Genomic DNA, 19,454 nt, shown 5'->3' on the forward strand with positions numbered 1-19,454 from the left:
CCCCGGCCGCCCCATGTGCCTGGTCTGTTCTGCCGCTGGGGCACCTGCTTGGCTAGCCTGGTGCGGGGCTATTGTGGTCTGTGCTTGCTTGGCTGGGCCGGGTGTGCTGGTGGTGGGGCGGGCTGGGTGTGTGGGGCGGCAGGGGCTCCCCGGGGGGGGGGGGGGGGGGGGTTGGGGTCCGCCACTGGGTGCTGGTAGGCAAACTGGTAGTAGTCGCTCTATGAGAAGAGGGCTGCATGGGAATTTTCCTGGCTACACAGTGTACAGGTTTTGACTTTTGCCTGCTTGCAGCTCTGTCAATATGTAAAGCGCATTGAGTCGCATCTTGTGAGAAATGCGCTATACAAATAAAACTTGATTTGATTTGATTCTTCATTGGGTCTGCAATCTTTGCAAGCACACTTTTCAATGCTCATTTGCATATTTCTTATTAAGTTATTTCAGTCACTTATTTCAAGTCAGTAACAATATTATCAAAATGTGCACTTCACAATGAAACAATAATGTTAGTAGATGATTCACTTTTGAATATATTTGATCTTACTTGTCACATGCATATAATATACATTATTTTGCATTATTTTTCAAAATGTGATGTTGATTGGATATTCCTATCTTGAGATATTTAAGTTTATACATCTCAATAGTAGTCAATTTATGCCAGTTTACTGCCATTCTGGTGCCGTCTGAATAGGAGATTTACATTGCATGTCTAACAACATTTTGACGTTCACTGCTGAACTTCAATCTGCAATATCTCGGGATTGGTAAAACATAAATACATTAATTAAATTGCGTTGTTTCTGATGCATCACATGGTGCAGACAGATAAACTCAGAAAACAAGTCTTATTTGATGCCCCTAACACCCTAATTGTAAAGTAACCTAGATGCGAGATTCGTAAATCCTTAAGGCTCCTCAACTGCAGCAACGTGGTATACCTACAGTAGTAACTGTACTTATTTCTGGATCATGATGCAACCGACAAGAGAAAGCCTTAACATGACGCGCCAGTGGTTTGTTTTATTGCTCTGTATTGGATTTCAGCGGCACTACAGAAGGCTGCCCTGTTTCTGTTTCCCTGCTGTTGAATATGGGATGTCTTTAATTAACGCAATGAAGTCAGCAGCATATTACACTATTGTAAATCACTGAACGCAACGGGGTGATTAGGAGCGGGTCATTAATCGCCGGCCATAGTTCAGGGGCTCCGCGCATCTCCAACGCGCGACTACGGCACAGCGGATCATCACCCACCCAGCAGGACTAGAAAAAACAGACTACCGCACACCGCTACAATCACGAGAGAAGTATTTTTCTCTCTCTTTCTTTTTTTGACTCTTCCAGTAGGCCTACTTGGAATTTTGTGGTAGAGGAATCTCGTTTTATGGGAATTACAAAAACTATAGCGGGATGACTGAAGATTCATAAAGGTAAACACTTTGGCTACCTTGTTTTTTTGGTTTAAAACGTATAATGTCCATGAACCATAGCCTATTCGGAACTGACTTTGAAAGTACAATAACTATGATTGTGATAATGCTGCAGTACGAGTTAATGTAAAACCTCTGGTTCAGGTATTTTTTTTAACCATGTTAATGTTACAATGTATAGCCAAACTCGTAAAAACCGAGTTTCGATTGCGAAGAGACAATTATTGGTAATGATAATATAAGTTATGCTTTCAACACTAACCGTGTGGTTCGTGTATCACAGCGTTGTTTGTTGTATAAATGAACACATTAACACGCTCAAATGAACCTCTAGGCTTCACAGACAATATTCAATATTCTTCTTAGGATCTAGATAAAATGCCTTCATGTGTGTTATGCAACCGGTCCAGGTCTAGTGGATGGGTGAGGCATGTAAACATAGGACACACGCAGTTATGTATTGAGAACAGTGAATGTATTGAGAACAGTGAAAAACAAGGATAAGGTGACAAGGTGAAAACAGTGTAGGCCTAATGATGATTTATTGTCTCAAGACTAAAAATAAGCTTGTCGAGGCTATCTATGCTCAAGAATGCCGCTAGACACAGTCTAGCACCAACCGAAAACGCAACAGATGGCACCTGCCCCCAACTAACCAGTGTAGCCTAAAGACAAGAGGAACCTACGTGCATAAATGTATACCGTGGGCTGCTGTCCTGTAACTGGAATGACAATACAATGGATAAGTGATGAAGGTCTGAACAGATAATTATTTTACTAATTAATTTACACACGCACAGGCTCTGAACAGACAGACAGAAACAAAAGGTAGGTGTATGTGATGCATTTCGTGACACATGTGGTACAGCCAAGTGCAACATTAACCATAGCTTTTATGCTTATGGCTGTCACAAGGATAGGTTCCACAAGCTGAGACTCAAGAGGTAATGACATTATCACACAGGGGATCCACAATAATTTAACTTGTTTTTTCAGTAGTATTTACAGAATATTGTTAATCATTTGATAGTTATATTGTTAATCATTTGATAGTTATATTGTTAATCATTCGATATCAATATCATAATCATTTGATATGTATAGTGTTAATCATTTGATATTCATATCGTAATCATTTGATTGGTAGTAGAGGAGCAGTACATGTAAAAGCCCAATCAAGCTTCTGCAGCACGAATGCAACAACCCTGTAACAACCCTGCGCCATTGTTGTTGTTGCTGTTGGCTGGGTTAGCGCATGCGGGTTAAGGGAGAGGTGGGGCTAAGGCGTCATCGGTTCAGGAAAGATGCGTATCCGCTTGTTAAGTCTGACGTCAAAAGTGACGTTTAGCCATTTCCGAGTCCAAACCAGAAATTCCCTCCACCAGAGTACCTGTGAACTACAGCGGTAGAATGACAGTTTAATCGTTTTTTAGACTCGGATCTATTCATACAACAAGGGACCCAACACTTTCCCGTTTTCTCCATATTGTCAGGGTATTTGAGCCTCGGAAAAGCGCTATATAAATATAATTAATTATTATTATTATTTCGGCATTTCGAAGACAGCGCCTCAGCCAACGTTGGACCCGGAAACACGTCACCACTTAACAAGCGGATAGCTTGTAAAGACGGAAACACAAGGGATTTGTTCACTCTGAGACCCTTTTAAAAACATAGCGGATACCCCCAAATGTGTCTCCGTGTGAAGGCCTCAGACTTATGTACAGAACTGAATATATAATAATAATAATAATACATTAGACTTATATAGCACTTTTCTAGACACTCAAAGACGCTTTACAAACTGAAAAGATCGAATAGTAATAATAAAAGAAACAAAAAAAATAACAAATAAAAGAAAGTATAGGGGCCTAATTAAGGTAGTGCTGGGGACACATGGGAAGGGGAGGGGGAGAGGGTTAACTGGTGAAGGCGAGCTTGAAGAGGTGGGTTTTGAGGGCCTGTTTAAATGTTGAGATGTTTTGGATTTCTAAACCATTTCTGCTTTATTGGCATAGAGAGTAGAGATTTGACAGGAAGGATCGGTGAGAGAGAGGAGGGATGACATGCAGGATATGTTGACGGCCCGAATCAAACCGGGGACCCTGCGAAGATATGGCATGCTCCTTAGTGTCCTAAGCCACTTACCTGCCAGCACACAACCTTCTTGAGTGTGACGGCTAAGTGGCATCATACACCACAGGGAAGAACTCATAGATTATATGTAGGGTTATGTCATAGCAAGAGCAGAAGTACACCCTCCCCTGAGTTATTCTAGCATTAGTTTGATGGGCTTTTGGCATAAACTGATGATTTTATTAAATTACAATGTTAAAGGAGCAGGGCACACGTTTGTTGGAACACCCCTGGCTCGTCTCCTAGAACAACCCTGGCCCCTCACCTAGAACACCTCCGGCAGTAATAGCAAACCAATTGTTGGTAGGACACTCACATTTTAGGAAGTGCGACCAAAACAGCACATGAAATATTTCTTTCAAGGAATCTCATTCCCTGATTGCTTCTGATAAAACATTATTACAGGCATTAGAAAGCTTATCGAAAGCATGATTGTTCCATACTGGACCTTTAAATTAACTGAACGCAGTGAATGCAGTGAACCCCATGATTCCTCAGGACACCCAACTTCTGAAGTGAATGATTTTATTTTATTTTATTTTATTAATTCATGCTTGCAGTGGAGCCAAAGCCCCACTGAAAAACTGCAGTGTGAGGTTAGAGTCTTGACCTGTCGAGTGTATTTGTTGAACTGGAGAATGATATGCTGTAGTTTTGGGCCAGAATAAATTGTGTACGGAAGGGGATGGAATGAGGAACGGTATCAATCACACATGGCCGTGGTCATTTAAATTAATCTAATCGATTTAAATACATTTTATTTAATTAATTATCTTAAATGCAATTTATGTTGAGTTAAATCCAGTCTAGGAAATGACCAGCAGGCCGGTGTAGATTCTTATCTCTTGCTGCAACTTTAATTACCGTTTAATTATAACGTTTCGTCATTAGTGCCTTTCTTTACGTTGATTCAGTGACTTACACACATGTCCTGGAGCCCTTAATTAAAATGGTTAACTGCTATGTACTGATGTACTCGTATGCTGTATAAGCTTGTAGTGAAATCCTGAAATGATGTGTGTGCACACTACCCCCACAGTGAAACCCCCAGAGGCAACATGTGATGGGTCAATAGTCGCAAGCAAGTTCATGCAAATGGATGAGTGAGTGAGTGAGATATAGGGAGATTGCTTGCTTGTAGTTTGTTTTGACCGTCGTGATTGGAAAGTCATGGTTTGAATACAAATCTTGGTTTTGCTCTTGTCCTAAATATAACTTCTGCCATTCAGTAGTTTGAAGTAACAAAAACAACAACAGCTTCATGTTGTATAAGATTGAGAATGATGTGTCTAGGCTACACTAGCTACAGTACTGTTGTTGCTGTATTGTGTTCAGGGTATCCGCGGGGTCTTGAAAAGTATTAAAAGTTGATAAATACATTTTGGGAAAATTAAGACCCATTAAAAAGTCTTATCACGATTTTATGAGGTCTTAATTTTGGGGGGTATTTTTCTGAATTAGACTCTGTCCAAAGAGCTTTTAGTAAAAGTTCATGAATTCATTTGTTTTTATTAAAAAACAAAGATGAACGGGAAACGTTAACATAATGCATAACCCTGAGGTTATGTCACATGACAACCCTTAGTGCGAAAGGCGAAAGAGAAGGCTGAAATGGTGGAGAGGCTCGGCGTGGATTTCTTTGAATTGTTTTGGTAGGTAGGTACATTGGCTCTCAATTCTTGGGACACGGAAAAGCTGATGACCTGTTGCATCACATCAAAGTAAGTTTATTTACTAGCATTTCAATTTCTCATATTTATGGACAATCGTGTGGCTAAAGTGTAGATTAATAGATGAGATTGGGATGTGGCAAGTGACTGGACACAGGTTGATGGGATTGGGGAGGAGGAGGCACGGACGGTAGAGAGGGTGGTTGTCTGTCAGAAAGGATAACAATGTATCACTAGGGATACATGTGACACAGAGAGTGATGTAATAAGGTTACTGTTGTGGATGTGTGATTTTGATTGTGTGTGTGTGTGTGTGTGTGTGCGTGCATGTGTGTGTGTGGTTATTGTGGGTCCTTTGACTAGCAAATTGTCTTCATTATTCTTGGGGAGTGAAGTTGGGTGACCAGGCTAGCAGTTCAGTTTAGCTTGAATGGCTTGGAATTAATTTACATATAATGATGAGTGAAAATTAGGCTATAGTTAATATCTTACTGAATGTCTGAATGGCAGTGTATTTCAAGAATAAACATTCAATGAATATTGTCATTAATATACTTATTGCTGTGTCTATTCACAGAAATGTGTAGCAAAACTGAATATGAGGCAGCTTCTCTCCATCAGTATGGACGGCCCAAATGTCAACTTGAAGTTGGCAGACCTCCTCCAGAAGGAGCATGCTGAGCTGTATGGCGCTCATCTGGTCAATGTTGGAAGCTGTGGGCTTCACACCCTCCACAATGCAGTGAAGGCAGGCTTTACCATGTGGCAGCTGGACAAGCTCCTTCGAGCACTCCATTTCCTATTCCACAATGTTCCAGCTAAGAGGGAAGACTTCACTGCCTTGACTGGGTCTACCTGCTTTCTGCTACCAGGATTTACCTGGAAGATGAACGGAAGAAGAAACAGAGTGCTACACAGCCTCAAGAGAAAAGCAGTGCAAGAGGAGATAGAAGACCTGAAAAAGAAATTAACGTTTCTGACAGAGGTGTGTCACTCCATCCAAAGAGATGCTGAGCAGCTAACCGAGCAGGCAGAGGGGAAATCTAGATCATTAATGGCCCAGCTGATCACAAAGTCAAACACCCTGAGAAGAAGATGTAAAGAAAAACGGAACGAGCTGGTCCAAACTGAGAAGCTGCTGGACTCTAAATCAAACGAACTGAGGTACATGTCATGACTGTCAATAATCTTTGTTTAATTTATTTTTTTAAGTGGAGCATGTCATGACCAAACCCTGGATACAGTGCTACAAATTACTCAGTCCAAGCCTAGTGCACTGAACACAGTGTACAAGATTAAATATGATGTCGGTGACCATGTGATGTCGGTAAGCCGTGTGTGTGAGAGAGAGTTAGAGTGATTTGGTGCTAATTGTTAAATAAAACATTATTTATTAACTTGATATTTGGCTTCTTCATTGGGTCTGCAATCTTTGCAAGCGCTCTTTTCAATGCTCATTTGCACACACACATATGCTAATTTCCATATTTGTTATGAAGTTATTTTATAAGTCAGTAACAATATTATAAAAATAGTAGAGGATTCACTTTTGAAAATATTTGAGCTTACTTGTCACTTACATATAACGAGTGCCTAGTTAGCATATTGTGTACTAATTAGCATATGTTTAATTAGCATATTTTAATATGATATTGATTGGATACTCCCATCTTGAGATATTTAAGTTTATACATCTCAATAGTAGTCAATTTATGCAATTTTACTGCCATTGTGGTGCCGTCTGAATAAGAAATGTACATTGCATGTCTAGCGACATTTTGACGTTCATAGCTGAACTTCAATCTGCAATATCTCTGGATTGGTAAAACATAAATACATTAATTAAATTGTGTTGTTTCTGGAAGACTTTGGTACATCACATGGTACAGACAGATAAACTCGGAGAACAAGTCTTATTTTATGCCCCTAATGTAGCTACTGCCTGCTAGCAAGCTAATTCACTAGCAGACTAGATGGCTGGTTTTCAAATGATGTATCTAGCTAAATTGTTAATGCTACTGCCTGATAGGCAAACAATGTAGCTAGCCAGCCTGCTAGCAAGCTAGTTAAACAGCTTCCTAGATGGCTGGTTGGAAAACGATGTCATGTAGCTAGCTAGCACTTGCCAGTGCAGTGTAACGTTATTATGCCCAAATAGCTAGTTGGCTGCAGTTTGATTGATATTACCTGGAATACACAATAAAAAAACATGATTTATGAAAATTGATAAAAACGGAGATGTCTGTTTTTGCAAATTAACTCTAAATATGATCATATATATACAGTATATTAAAAAATTTTTTTTATAAACCTTGCCTGTGGTTTCATTTTTCCCAGCCTATTTGAATTCTGTTGTATGATAGTGGTCTATGGTCTATTGCAAATTAAAATGAAAGGTGTCACTGATGTAAAACTGTTACAGCCTGAAGTGGTGGTGAGGTCTTAAAAATATTGACACAGTCTTTAAAAAAATATTTGAAAGGTATTGAAATTAACCTCAAGATTCCTGCATATACCCTGGTGTTGTTACTGGGTGAGTCCCAAATCCCAACGGAAACACCCCCACTAGTGTGCCCTTGAGTAAGGCACTTAGCCCCCAATGTCCCTTACAGGGAATGTCCCTGTAATCTGTAATTGTAAAATGTTTTGGATTAAAAGCGTCTGCTAAATGGCAAATTCTAATTCAGTTCTATGATGAGTCAAAGTTGAGTTATGGCGCTTTTCCATTGACCGGCACGGCACGGCTCAGCATGGCTCGCCTCGGCACACTTTTGAACAGTTCGATAGTTACGGAGGTATACTCCAGTTCTATGAGTGGAGCGGAGCCCCATAGGGGAGTTCAGAAAGCCTAGGGCAGTGGTTCTCAACCTTTTTTGGGCCAGCGCCCCCCTGTCCATTATCCAGGCCTCTTACCGCCCCCCCCATAAAAAAAAGTAGGCTTATTTTCTTCCCTAAATATTAATGTTGACTAATATTCTGTGTTATATAATTTTAAAAAAATGTCACTGAATGCCAAATAATAGATTGGATTTAACTGGGCAGTTGGAATATCATTATCATTAGTTTACCAGAGAGCAGAAAAGCCATGTGAATAAAAATGCTGTTTCTGAGTGTTAAACAAACTCAGACAACATCAGAGAATACAAACAGACTGCTACGGAACAGCAGCAATTTCACACATGTCCGATGCAGAACAAACAGTAGGATGCAGAACTGTACATTACAACTAACATTGTTAGTTTTTTTTTAAGTGTGCTGGTGTTGCATTTCTCCAAATTGCTGTTTTATGATGCTAATATTTATTCATTTTTGATTGGACTTTGGGGGGGGGGGGGGGGGGTGTCACAATATGGCGGCAAACGCTAGGGGGCTATTATTTTAATATTTTATTTAGTATTCTATGGTATTATTTTCATAAACTGACCACTTCGAATTTCTCATATCAAAACATATCAAAACATAACAAAGTTCCAAATTTCAGAGCTCTGCGCTCTGGGAGCGCTCAGAGATGGGCGCTCTGACTGAAAACACGGTTTTGTCCGAGCGAACTGACCGTTTGTGCATTTACGAACGTACCCGTAACACAGCTGACAGCTGATCAATACAAAAGACGCTGCAGCTGATGCGTTCGTTTCCAGGTTTAGTTTGCAAACACATCGCAATGCTAACCTCAGAATGGCACTAGGGATAACATCCACAACAACACTTAACAGTAATACATTTATGTAATATACTGTGATGAACCTGCGAGGGGAGGGGACATTCGTAGCTGATTTCTCTAGGTTCGATTATTGGTAAGCGACAGAGAACTTTCAGGACTGGTTTATTACGATCGCTTTTTTGAGATAGGTTGTTCCCAGTGGCGTAGCGGACGGGCCCGCAAGCGACGCACCGCGGGGGGGCCCCCAGCCACTAGGGGGCCCCCTAACATTGGTTGCTAGCACCCCCTCTCATTGCTCTCACTTGTTTGTACCTTTTGCTAAGTCAAGCATTTAAAATGTAGAGTGCATATTGCGAAATTTCGCAACGTCAATAATGCATCGGTCGGACTCTAAAAAACGCACATTTTTTTTAACCTCAGTTGCGAAAGGGCCCCCGCCGCCACCTTGCGGGGGGGCCTCAGGATTTTGCGGTACGCCACTGGTTGTTCCTGCTGTGATGTTCTGGTATGGTGGTATGGTATTACCACTCATTTTAACTAAATTAAATAAGCTGTATTGAAAGGAAGCGAACGAAGCGAACGCAACAATTACAATGAGCCCACAAACTGAAACATATGTCACTCAAGCATAGCCAACAAGGAAAACAGAACACACAGAAGTTGGGCATTGGTCAACATGATGTTACAGATGGGATGAACCGGGGTTCTTTCTATCGTAGCATAGTATTGCAATTTCTGCACTGTACATGAACTGTCAAGATTCTTCTACAATGCAGCTTACCCAGACACCAATGCAAATCAGAGACCCTATGAAAACAAAGATATTGATTCCAAAATTACATGAACTATTATCCTTGCATTAAGATGGACTCAATTCAACTTATTGAGTGATTTGTTGATGACATTTTAGCATTTGAGCTTATTTTAAGAGTGTCATTGCAAAGGGTATGAATACTTATGCACATGAGGTATTTCTGTATTCCACCACATGTGCAGACATTTTTAAAATCTTGGTTTCACTTAAGTTTTCATTATGGGATATTGTGTGTGGATTGAAGACAATTATTATATTTTTTAAATTGTGTCTATAACACAACAAAATGTGGAAAAGTGAAGGGGTATGATGACTTTCTATAGGCACTGTACATAGCAACAAGCAACCATTCTACAGGCATGTAGGGGAAGGTTTCTTGAAATGTGACATCCAATAACATTCCGAGCACATTCTCCCATCGCTCCGTCCAGTCTAATCCAAATTGAATCCAAGTTAGGATCAAATGTTTTTTATTGAGCCAAAAAAGAACAAAACAATTGTATACATACTGCATATTGTTGTGTCAACGCTCGTTTTCATTTATAAATGTAATCTAAGTTAAATCCAAGCCGGGTCAGCTGATATAAAATTCTTCAGATCTCCAAAAGAGATGAGAGAACAATGTGATTTGGATGTATGGTGCAAGTCTATCGTTGTTATAAACCCCTCAAAAAAAGTTCTGAAACGCTTTTTTTGTTGATTATTCCTCCCCTTTAATAATACCAATCGGTATTGTATTTTATATTGTTGGAAAGCCTGATTAGTCACCTTTACAACGAGGTACAACTTGTAAGGATCATGCATTCGTGGAATGAGCAACACAGCTAAACGTGTGGGTAACGGCCCAAAAATATTTGCCAAAATCCCCTATATTCTTCTGTTGGTATTCACTCTCGTTTTGAGTTGCTTGGTGGATTGGATGATTGCACTCTCCCACAGTAATAAGGAAAAAACAACACATATTTTTTACACTTTATTAATTTTACACTTTATTAATTTTACACTGTCAGGGACCTCAGTAGTGTGTGGAAGATCCATACGCAGTCACAACAGCTTGGCACCTCCTCCTCATGCTGGTCACCAGCCTGGTCACACACTGCTGTGGGACGGCATCCCATTCCTCTACTAGGATTTGCCGCAAGTCAGCCAACATGGTTGCGTTGGTCACTCTGGCTGATCCCACAAGTGTTCAATTGGGTTGAGGTCTGGACTCACAGCAGGCCATTCCACCCTCTCCACTCCCAAATACTGGAGGTGCTCTGTGATGATCCTGGCTCTGTGGGGGCAAGCGTTGTCATCCTGGAGGATGGAGTTAGGTCCCAGATTCTGGAGATATGGGATCGCCACTGGCCCCAGAATATCATTCCTGTCAATTAGGTGCCATTCAGGTGCCAGTCTCACACCTGTGACTGACATACACCTGCCAGCACTTGAAGCTCAAAACGAGAGTGAATACCAACAGAAGAATATTGCACGGGATTTTGGCAAATTATTTTGGCCGCTACCCACACGTTTAGCTGTGTTACTCATTCCATGAATGTATGATCCTTACAAGTTGTACCTCATTGTAAAGGTGACCAATCAGGCTTTCCAACGATATAAAATCCAATACAAATTGGTATTATTAAAGGGGAGGAAGAATCGACTGAAATAACTTTTCCAAACTTTTTTTGAGGAGTTTAGATCGGTTCCATAACACAGTAGGCCCTGTAACAGTAGATTGTGATCTATACTTTCTTTTGCCGTATACTTTTTTCTCTCTTTGTACACCTTATTGAGATTGATCTAAATGGAATGGAATGGAATGGAATGGACTTTATTTGTCATTGCTACAGTACAGGTACCAAACAACGAAATTTAGGAGGGGTGGCTCCCCTGGTGTTAGGAAAGGGAAAAAAAAAACACATTTTAGAAAAAGCATAAAAGCATAAAATCACAAGAAGGTAAGGAGCTGGTTTACATCAATAAAGGCTATGTACACAATCCACTGTACTATACTGCACAGATAGTCAACTAGGGTTGTCATATTGCACAAAAGTATTTTTTCACGTTATTTTAAAGTGTCACAGTTTGCAGGCTTGAAAATGTACATGTTTGTGCCTCAGCACTAGCTGCCATACAATCCGTCCGGACTGTCCTGGGCCCAGAACTTAGGCCTTTTCTGTGTTCAGGGCCTTGACGGCCCTGTGGTAGAAGCAGTTCTTCAGTCTGTTTGTCTTAGCGGCCGGGGTCCTGTACCTCCTGTTCGAGGGCAGCCTGACAAAGTGTACGTGCCCAGGGTGGGTCGGGTCCCTGGAGATCTTGGAGGCCCTCCTGAGACAGCGTGTGTTGTACAGCTCCTCCAGAGAGGGGAGGGGGGCGCCGGTGATCTTCTGTGCTGTTCTCACGACTCTCTGTAGCGCGTTTCTCTCCGCTGTTGTGCAGCTGTGGAACCAGTTGCAGATGCCGTAGGTGAGGATGCTTTCCACTGCGCCGTGGTAGAAGGCCACCAGTATCTCCTGCTTGTTGTGTTCTTTCCTGAGGCATCTCAGGGTGTATAGCCGCTGTTGTGCCCTCTTGATGGTGCCTTTTGTGTTGTCCTTCCAGGCCAGGTCATCCCGCATGTGATGTCCCAGGAATCGGAGGGTTGAGACTCTCTCCACGCTCTCTCCGTCGATGAGCAGGGGCTGGATCTCAGACTTTTTCCTCCTGAAGTCTACGATGAATTCCTGGGTCTTTGACTTGTTTAGCAGCAGGTTGTTAACCTTGCACAGCTTGCTCAGTTGCTCTACCTCATCCCTGTACGCCGCCTCGTCCCCCCCCGAGATACATCCCACCACGGTGGTGTCGTCTGCAAACTTTACGATGGTAAATGGTAAATGGACTGACTTATATAGCACCTTATTCCAAAGCGCTTTACAATGGCCTCACATTCACACACCAATGGTGGCAAGCTACCATGCAAGGCGCCCGCTCATTGGAGGGCAATTTGGGGTTCAGTTTCTTGCCCAAGGACACTTCGACATGAATGAATGGTCTTTATTGTCATTGCTATAGTACAGGTACCAAACAACGAAATTTGGGAGGGGTGGCTCCCCTGGTGCTAGGAAAGAAAAAAAAAGAAGAAAAAAAAACACGAAGGGAAAGGAGCTGGTTTACATAAATAAAGGCTATGTACACTATCCACTATACTATACTGTACAGATAAAGCACTGTGCTGTACTCTATGCTATGATATACCTATTCTAACATTTCCTATTTCTCTGCAACATGTAGCCAGCTGAGGTTCAAACCACTGATCTGCCGACCTTACAATCATTAGACGCCGGCTCTACCTCCTGCGCCCCAGCCGTGTGTGTGTGTGTGTGTTTTGATCCTTTGTGCTTTATTGATGTTGACAGTGCCAAGGGGTCACCCGAGGTTAAATGGCCACAGACAGGGGCAAGAGGTGACAGGGGGGTGGGGGATTCTGTACAGGGTCAAAGGTTAAACGTGACTTTCCACATCGCCAGCTTTGAGCAGGCCGTGTGTGTGTGTGTGTGTTGCCCAAGGACACCTCGATATGTGGCCAGATGGGGTTTGAACCGCCAACTTTGCGATCAGTAGACACCGGCTCTACCTCCTGCGCCTTCTTAATGTCTTCTTAATGCTCTCGTATGTGCTGAGCAGCCATAATTAAAGCTTTTCCATACCTTTTAGGCATAATTATACATAGAGTTGTGCCTAGAGCAATAATACCAAATTCCAACAATTGACTGAAGTTGATTGCATGGCAATAAATCAGTAAAAAACTATAGTTTTCATCCAGTAGTTATCCTGTAGAAACTAGATAACAAGCTTGGTCATTCCTCTCCTAAATAGCCGAGGCTAATGGCCAGTCCTTAGATTAGTAATGCTATCTGCACACTCACATACACACACACACACACACACACACACACACACACACACACACACACACACACACATAGTGACTGCACTGGCTGATTTCACCTTTACATTCCTCCTCATTTCGAGACAATGGAACAATACAACTGAGAAGGACATTTGTTTCTTGGAGGTGAGGTTTGATGTACCAGCCAAAGCCCTTAACGTTTGTCAGGGTGAAGAGGAAAGCCACAGTTCACAGCCAAGCATGCCCTTTTTTCAAAGAAAGACAACAAAAAATACTGGGGTTACACTTGTTTGCACATTTTGGGGCTAGGATTGGGGCATGTATATGACTACTACCATGGCCACATAGAACATTTTCAACTGGAAAAGTGGAACAGGTCCTCTTTAAATATCTACTGTTGTGGATTAATAATGAGACTCAAGATAGGAACTTGCTTTAAATCTAGGTATTAAATCTAGGTATTTAAATCTTGGTGCGAAAAACGAGGGGACTGTAACGGCGGAGTTCTTGAAACAACAAAGGATCCCATTCGACCTCGCGCGGTCGCCGGGTGAAAAATACTACGCGATCCCAGCCCTCAGGCGCAAACGTCGGAGGCGAGACCGTAAACAACGCCGAGGACAAAGGGGAGGCCTGCTAGCCAGGCTGAGGCGAAGCCCGGATAAGCCAGCTTTGCCAAGTATTTTCCTATCCAACGTCAGGTCCCTGGCTAATAAGATGGACGAATTGAGACTACAGGTCGTCACAAATAACATCGTGGGAGATAGCTGTGTGATTATTCTCACTGAAACCTGGCTAAATGACACTATCCTGGACTCCGCGGTTAGCCTGGAAGGGAGATCCCTTCACCGGGCAGATCGGACCTTGCTTAGTGGAAAGACCCACGGAGGTGGGCTCATTATATCTATGAAGGATAGCTGGTGCTTAAACACGAAAACGGTAAGTAGCCACTGTTCCCCAAACCTGGAATACTTGACTGTTAAATGCCGACCCACTTACCTCCCGAGGGAATTCAATGCAGTGTATATTACAAGCGTTTACATTGCACCAAATGCAGATGGTAGCTTAGCATTGGCGCGGCTATATGACGTCATCAGTGGTCAACAGAGCGCGGACCCACAGGCAGTCCACATTATCGCCGGAGATTTTAATCATGCCGACCTGAAGGCAGTACTATCCAAGTTCTATCAGCATGTTAAATGTGCAACAAGAGGAGAAAAAACACTGGATAAGGTATACACCAACATCAAGCGTGCTTACAAGGCTAGACCGCTAGCTCATCTAGGCATGTCTGACCATGTGTCAATCCTCCTGATCCCAGCCTACACTACCATGAGGAAAAGTGCTCCCATCACCACTAAGACTGTCAGAACCTGGCCAGAAGGGTCCGCTCCACTGCAGATCTGCCTAAATGACACCTCATGGCAGGAATATGAGCATGAGGACCTGGAACAGTTCACATCGTCGGTTCTGAACCACATAGTGAACTGCACCAACTCAGTCACCGTGGACAAACGGGTCCGGGTCTACCCCAACACGAAGCCATGGATGACTGGGAAGGTCCAAAAACTGATCAATGAGAGGGACAACGCCTTCTTCGCAGGGAAGGGCACACTGCTGTACAGCACCACCAGGGCTAACCTAAAGCGCGGCATCCGAGAGGCCAAGGCAGACCACAGAGAGAAGATTGAGGAATGCTTCCTGAGCAACGACTCCAGGCGGATGTGGCAGGGGGTTCAGCACATGACAAACTTCAGAGCCAACAGGCTCACAGCCGCAGAGGACGACCCCCTGCTGGCGGAAAAGCTGAACTCCTTCTACGCCCGGTTCGACGAGGGGCGAACGGAGGTAACCACAACACAAACACCACTCTCTCCAGCTCTCAGCAGCCTCACTCACCCTCACAGAGCATGAAGTGAGACGCGTGCTGAAGGCGGTGGACCCCAGGAAAGCCTCGGGGCCGGATGGCGTCCTGGGACGGGTGCTGAGGGACTGCGCCGACCAGCTGGCCGGGGTTTTCACCAACATCTTCAACCAGTCCCTGTCCCAGGCCACCATCCCACCCTGCCTGAAAACCTCAACTATCATCCCAGTCCCGAAGAAAAGCACGGTGAGCTGCCTAAACGACTACCGCCCGGTGGCACTCACACCAATCATCATGAAGTGCTTCGAGAAACTAGTCCGGGCCCACATACTCACACGCCTCCCGCCCAACCTGGATCCATACCAGTTCGCCTACAGAGCCCACAGGTCCACAGAGGACGCCATCGCGACGACTCTCCACGCCACTCTATCCCACCTGGAGAGGGGAAACAGCTACGCGAGACTGCTCTTTGTGGACTTCAGCTCTGCCTTCAACACCATCCTTCCAGACAGGCTAGTGACCAAACTACTAGACCTGGGTCTATCACACTCTATATGTGCATGGATCAAGGACTTCCTGACCGACCGCCCCCAGAGGGTGCGGGTGGGCTCCTACACCTCCACAGCCCTCAGACTCAGCACTGGGTCCCCCCAGGGCTGCGTGCTAAGCCCCATCCTCTACAACCTCTACACCTACGACTTCACCCCCGTCCACCCCAGCAACTCCATCGTAAAGTTTGCAGACGACACCACCGTGGTGGGCTGCATCTCGGGGGGGGACGAGGCGGCGTACAGGGATGAGGTAGAGCAGCTGAGCAAGCTGTGCAAGGTTAACAACCTGCTGCTGAACAAGTCAAAGACCCAGGAAATCATTGTGGACTTCAGGAGGAAAAAGTCTGAGGTCCAGCCCCTGCTCATCGACGGAGAGAGCGTGGAGAGAGTCTCAGCCCTCCGATTCCTGGGGGTGCACATACAGGATGACCTGTCCTGGAAGAACAACACAGCAGCCACCATCAAGAAGGCACAACAGCGGCTCTACTTCCTGAGAGTCCTCAGGAAGGAACACAACAAGCAGGAGATACTGGTGGCCTTCTACCGCGGCGGAGTGGAGAGCATCCTCACCTACGGCATCTGCAACTGGTTCTCCAGCTGCACAACCGCGGAGAGAAATGCGCTACAGAGAGTCGTGAGAACAGCCCAGAAGATCACCGGCGCCCCCCTCCCCTCTCTGGAAGAGCTGTACAACACACGCTGTCTCAGGAAGGCCTCCAAGATCTCCAGAGACCCAACCCACCCTGGGTACGAACACTTTGCCCGGCTGCCCTCGAAAAGGCGGTACAGGACCATGGCCGCAAGGACAAACAGACTGAAGCACAGCTTCTACCCCAGGGCCATCCAGGCCCTGAACACAGCAAAGACCTATGTTCTGGGCCCTGGACAGTCTGGACGGATTGATGGCAGCTGCTGGATTGAAAAAATCAGGTGTAGTGCTGAGGCACAAATATGTACATTTCAAGCCTGCAAACTGCGACACTTCAAATGAATGTGCAATAACACTATGTGCAATATGACAACCCTAGTCGTCTATCTGTACAGTATAGTATAGTGGATAGTGTACATAGCCTTTATTTATGTAAACCAGCTCCTTTCCCTTCTTTTTTTTTCTTTTTTTTTTTTTCTTTCCTAGCACCAGGGGAGCCACCCCTCCTAAATTTCGTTGTTTGGTACCTGTACTATAGCAATGACAATAAAGACCATTCATATAATATTTATTAAAGAAAATGGTCTTTCACATCTCGAGTTGGACCCAACGTACTTATGGTAGACTTATGGTAAAGTGCCCACTCACACACAACACATCTCTGATATAGTATAAACAGCAATAGGAGTCCGCATTCCATGAATGTTGGAACATTGGAACAATGTTGGACACGGTCTTCATTTCACACTGTACACTGGGTCAACATAGTCACAACATTGATAACAAGTGCATTCCATCACTGTCCATGAACACAAGGCCAACAATGCCACACATGTGAAAAATCCATTACACTACACTGACATCATAATGACTTGCAGCGGAGTAGACCTAGGGTGCATTCGTATATTCGCTCTGGCAATCTGATCAGCAGGCATGGAATCCATGCCTATTATTGTCCAAATAATTCTGTTTTTAATCACATACACACTCACATGCGCACAGACACACATTTTAATCATTTATTTATGTCCACATAGAAACAAGTATACAGGGACACAAATACTGAAGGCACAGATGGGATGCATTCACAAACAGACATGGACAATGTCTTTCACATACAACAGGACAAGACTCACGGGTACAAGTAACACCGTCTCCGCCATATATGGCGGCTGCCAATAATCGCAGAGACAGAGCAATACTTGCTGAGCCTTTTTGCTTCTCCCTTGGACATTCCCAGTAGACGTAGTCCTCTGACAACCAATCTGTGCACATGTCCAAGACTGCCAAATATAAAGACTAATAGCGTACACCTATAGCCTAGCTCTGAGATGGTATCTACAAGCTGCTGGTATTTCATGACCTTAGTCATGAAGGCTTCCTCTAGGCTTATATCAAAGGTGCATGCTACCTCTAATACAGACACCTCTCTGGACTCTTCATTAACAACAATAACATCTGGTGTGTTAGCAGACAACTGTGAAAAGTGACATTGGTCATTACAGAAATTGAACATAGATGCATTGACACAAGCATGTGTATACATTTTCACTGTAACTGGGAAGTGGAGTGATATGTCCTTTACTATAAGGCTCACAATTCTGTCATGACGTGCTATATACATTCCTTTGTAAACATAACAGCCATTCAAGATGTATGATAGTGTTTCTGTAACCTGTTCTGTGGTGTGGTGCAAGCAATGAGGAACCTGAGTGGAAGGAAACCAAATAGAGAGGTTGAGTCTGGTAGGAAGGACTTGAATATGACAATGTCCTCATCGAGTGCAGTGTTTTTTTAGAAAAGAATGAGAAACAGAGTTTCATACATGTACACGCACAGACATATGCACGCACAGAAGCATACATGTACACACACACACACAGGGCATAAACCCAGTATTGCCATGGTTCCTTTTGTATTGTGTCTTTCTGAGAACAGCGCATGATTGGCTGTACATTGTGAATGACTTAGCGATTCACCCTGACAAACGTTAAGGGCTTTTACTAATACGTCAAACCACACCTCCAAGAAACATCTTGTTCTCAGTTGCATTGTTGCATTGTCTTGTTTTCAGTTGCATGTTCATGTTGTTGTTTTTCGCTTCGCAGGACGTCCACAGTGGTTCACACTCGGAAGCATGAGTCTGACGGAGAATGAGACCTCATCGCATTATGACGACCCCTTCACCTCCAAGTTGTCTAAAGAAGCTGACATTGTGGCGGCCTGCTACATCTGCATCATAGGTGAGTGTCAAGAGAGTGAGACAGAGGAGTTAGAATATATACTCTGTTGAACTATAATAATAATATACTGTATACTCTGTTGAACATACTGCAAGTTGCATCTATCCATCAATTTATGGTCTGTGTCTGGTTTGATCTTCCTACGATACTTCCTTAAATTCTCTAGGTTACCTAAATAATTTGTGTTTACATAATCCAGTAATCCCTTCAATGTGGGGATTTAGTTTCTCTTTGGCATGTTAACACATGAACATGCTCATGTAGGGTTCTTGGATTTAGGGGTAAGGTGTGTATATATATATATATATAAGGTCCCAAATGTCTATTGGTCTAGCTTTATTTTGTATTTGTATCTTTTTTTTTGTTGCCTATTATTCAATTGTCACTTTATTGTGTTGTTGTTTTGTGTTCTGAGCTGCAGGGGGGGGGGGGGTGCAAAAAGGTAGCATCAATAAAAAGTATAGATTATTATTATTATTAATAATAATAATAATAATAATAAAACATAAACACTTCTACCGACAAATCAAGTTATCGATTAGATTAGATTCAACTTAAT

General features: G+C 43.3%; 1 protein-coding gene across 1 annotated transcript in view; it reads left to right on the plus strand.

Annotated features, from left to right (window-relative positions):
• Window positions 1-18,789: 18,789 nt before the first annotated feature.
• opn5 (opsin 5) overlaps window positions 18,790-19,454 on the plus strand; it is a gene marked incomplete at both ends in the record, with an annotated part of 30,785 nt that continues 30,120 nt past the window's right edge. The window contains one exon of the mRNA XM_080524016.1: window positions 18,790-18,895. Coding sequence (XP_080380142.1) covers window positions 18,790-18,895 — 106 coding nt within the window. The remainder of the gene's footprint in view (window positions 18,896-19,454) is intronic.

Source organism: Nansenia antarctica (assembly GCF_963989245.1).
Source record: "Nansenia antarctica genome assembly, chromosome: 1".
Taxonomy (NCBI): Eukaryota; Metazoa; Chordata; class Actinopteri; order Argentiniformes; family Microstomatidae; genus Nansenia; species Nansenia antarctica.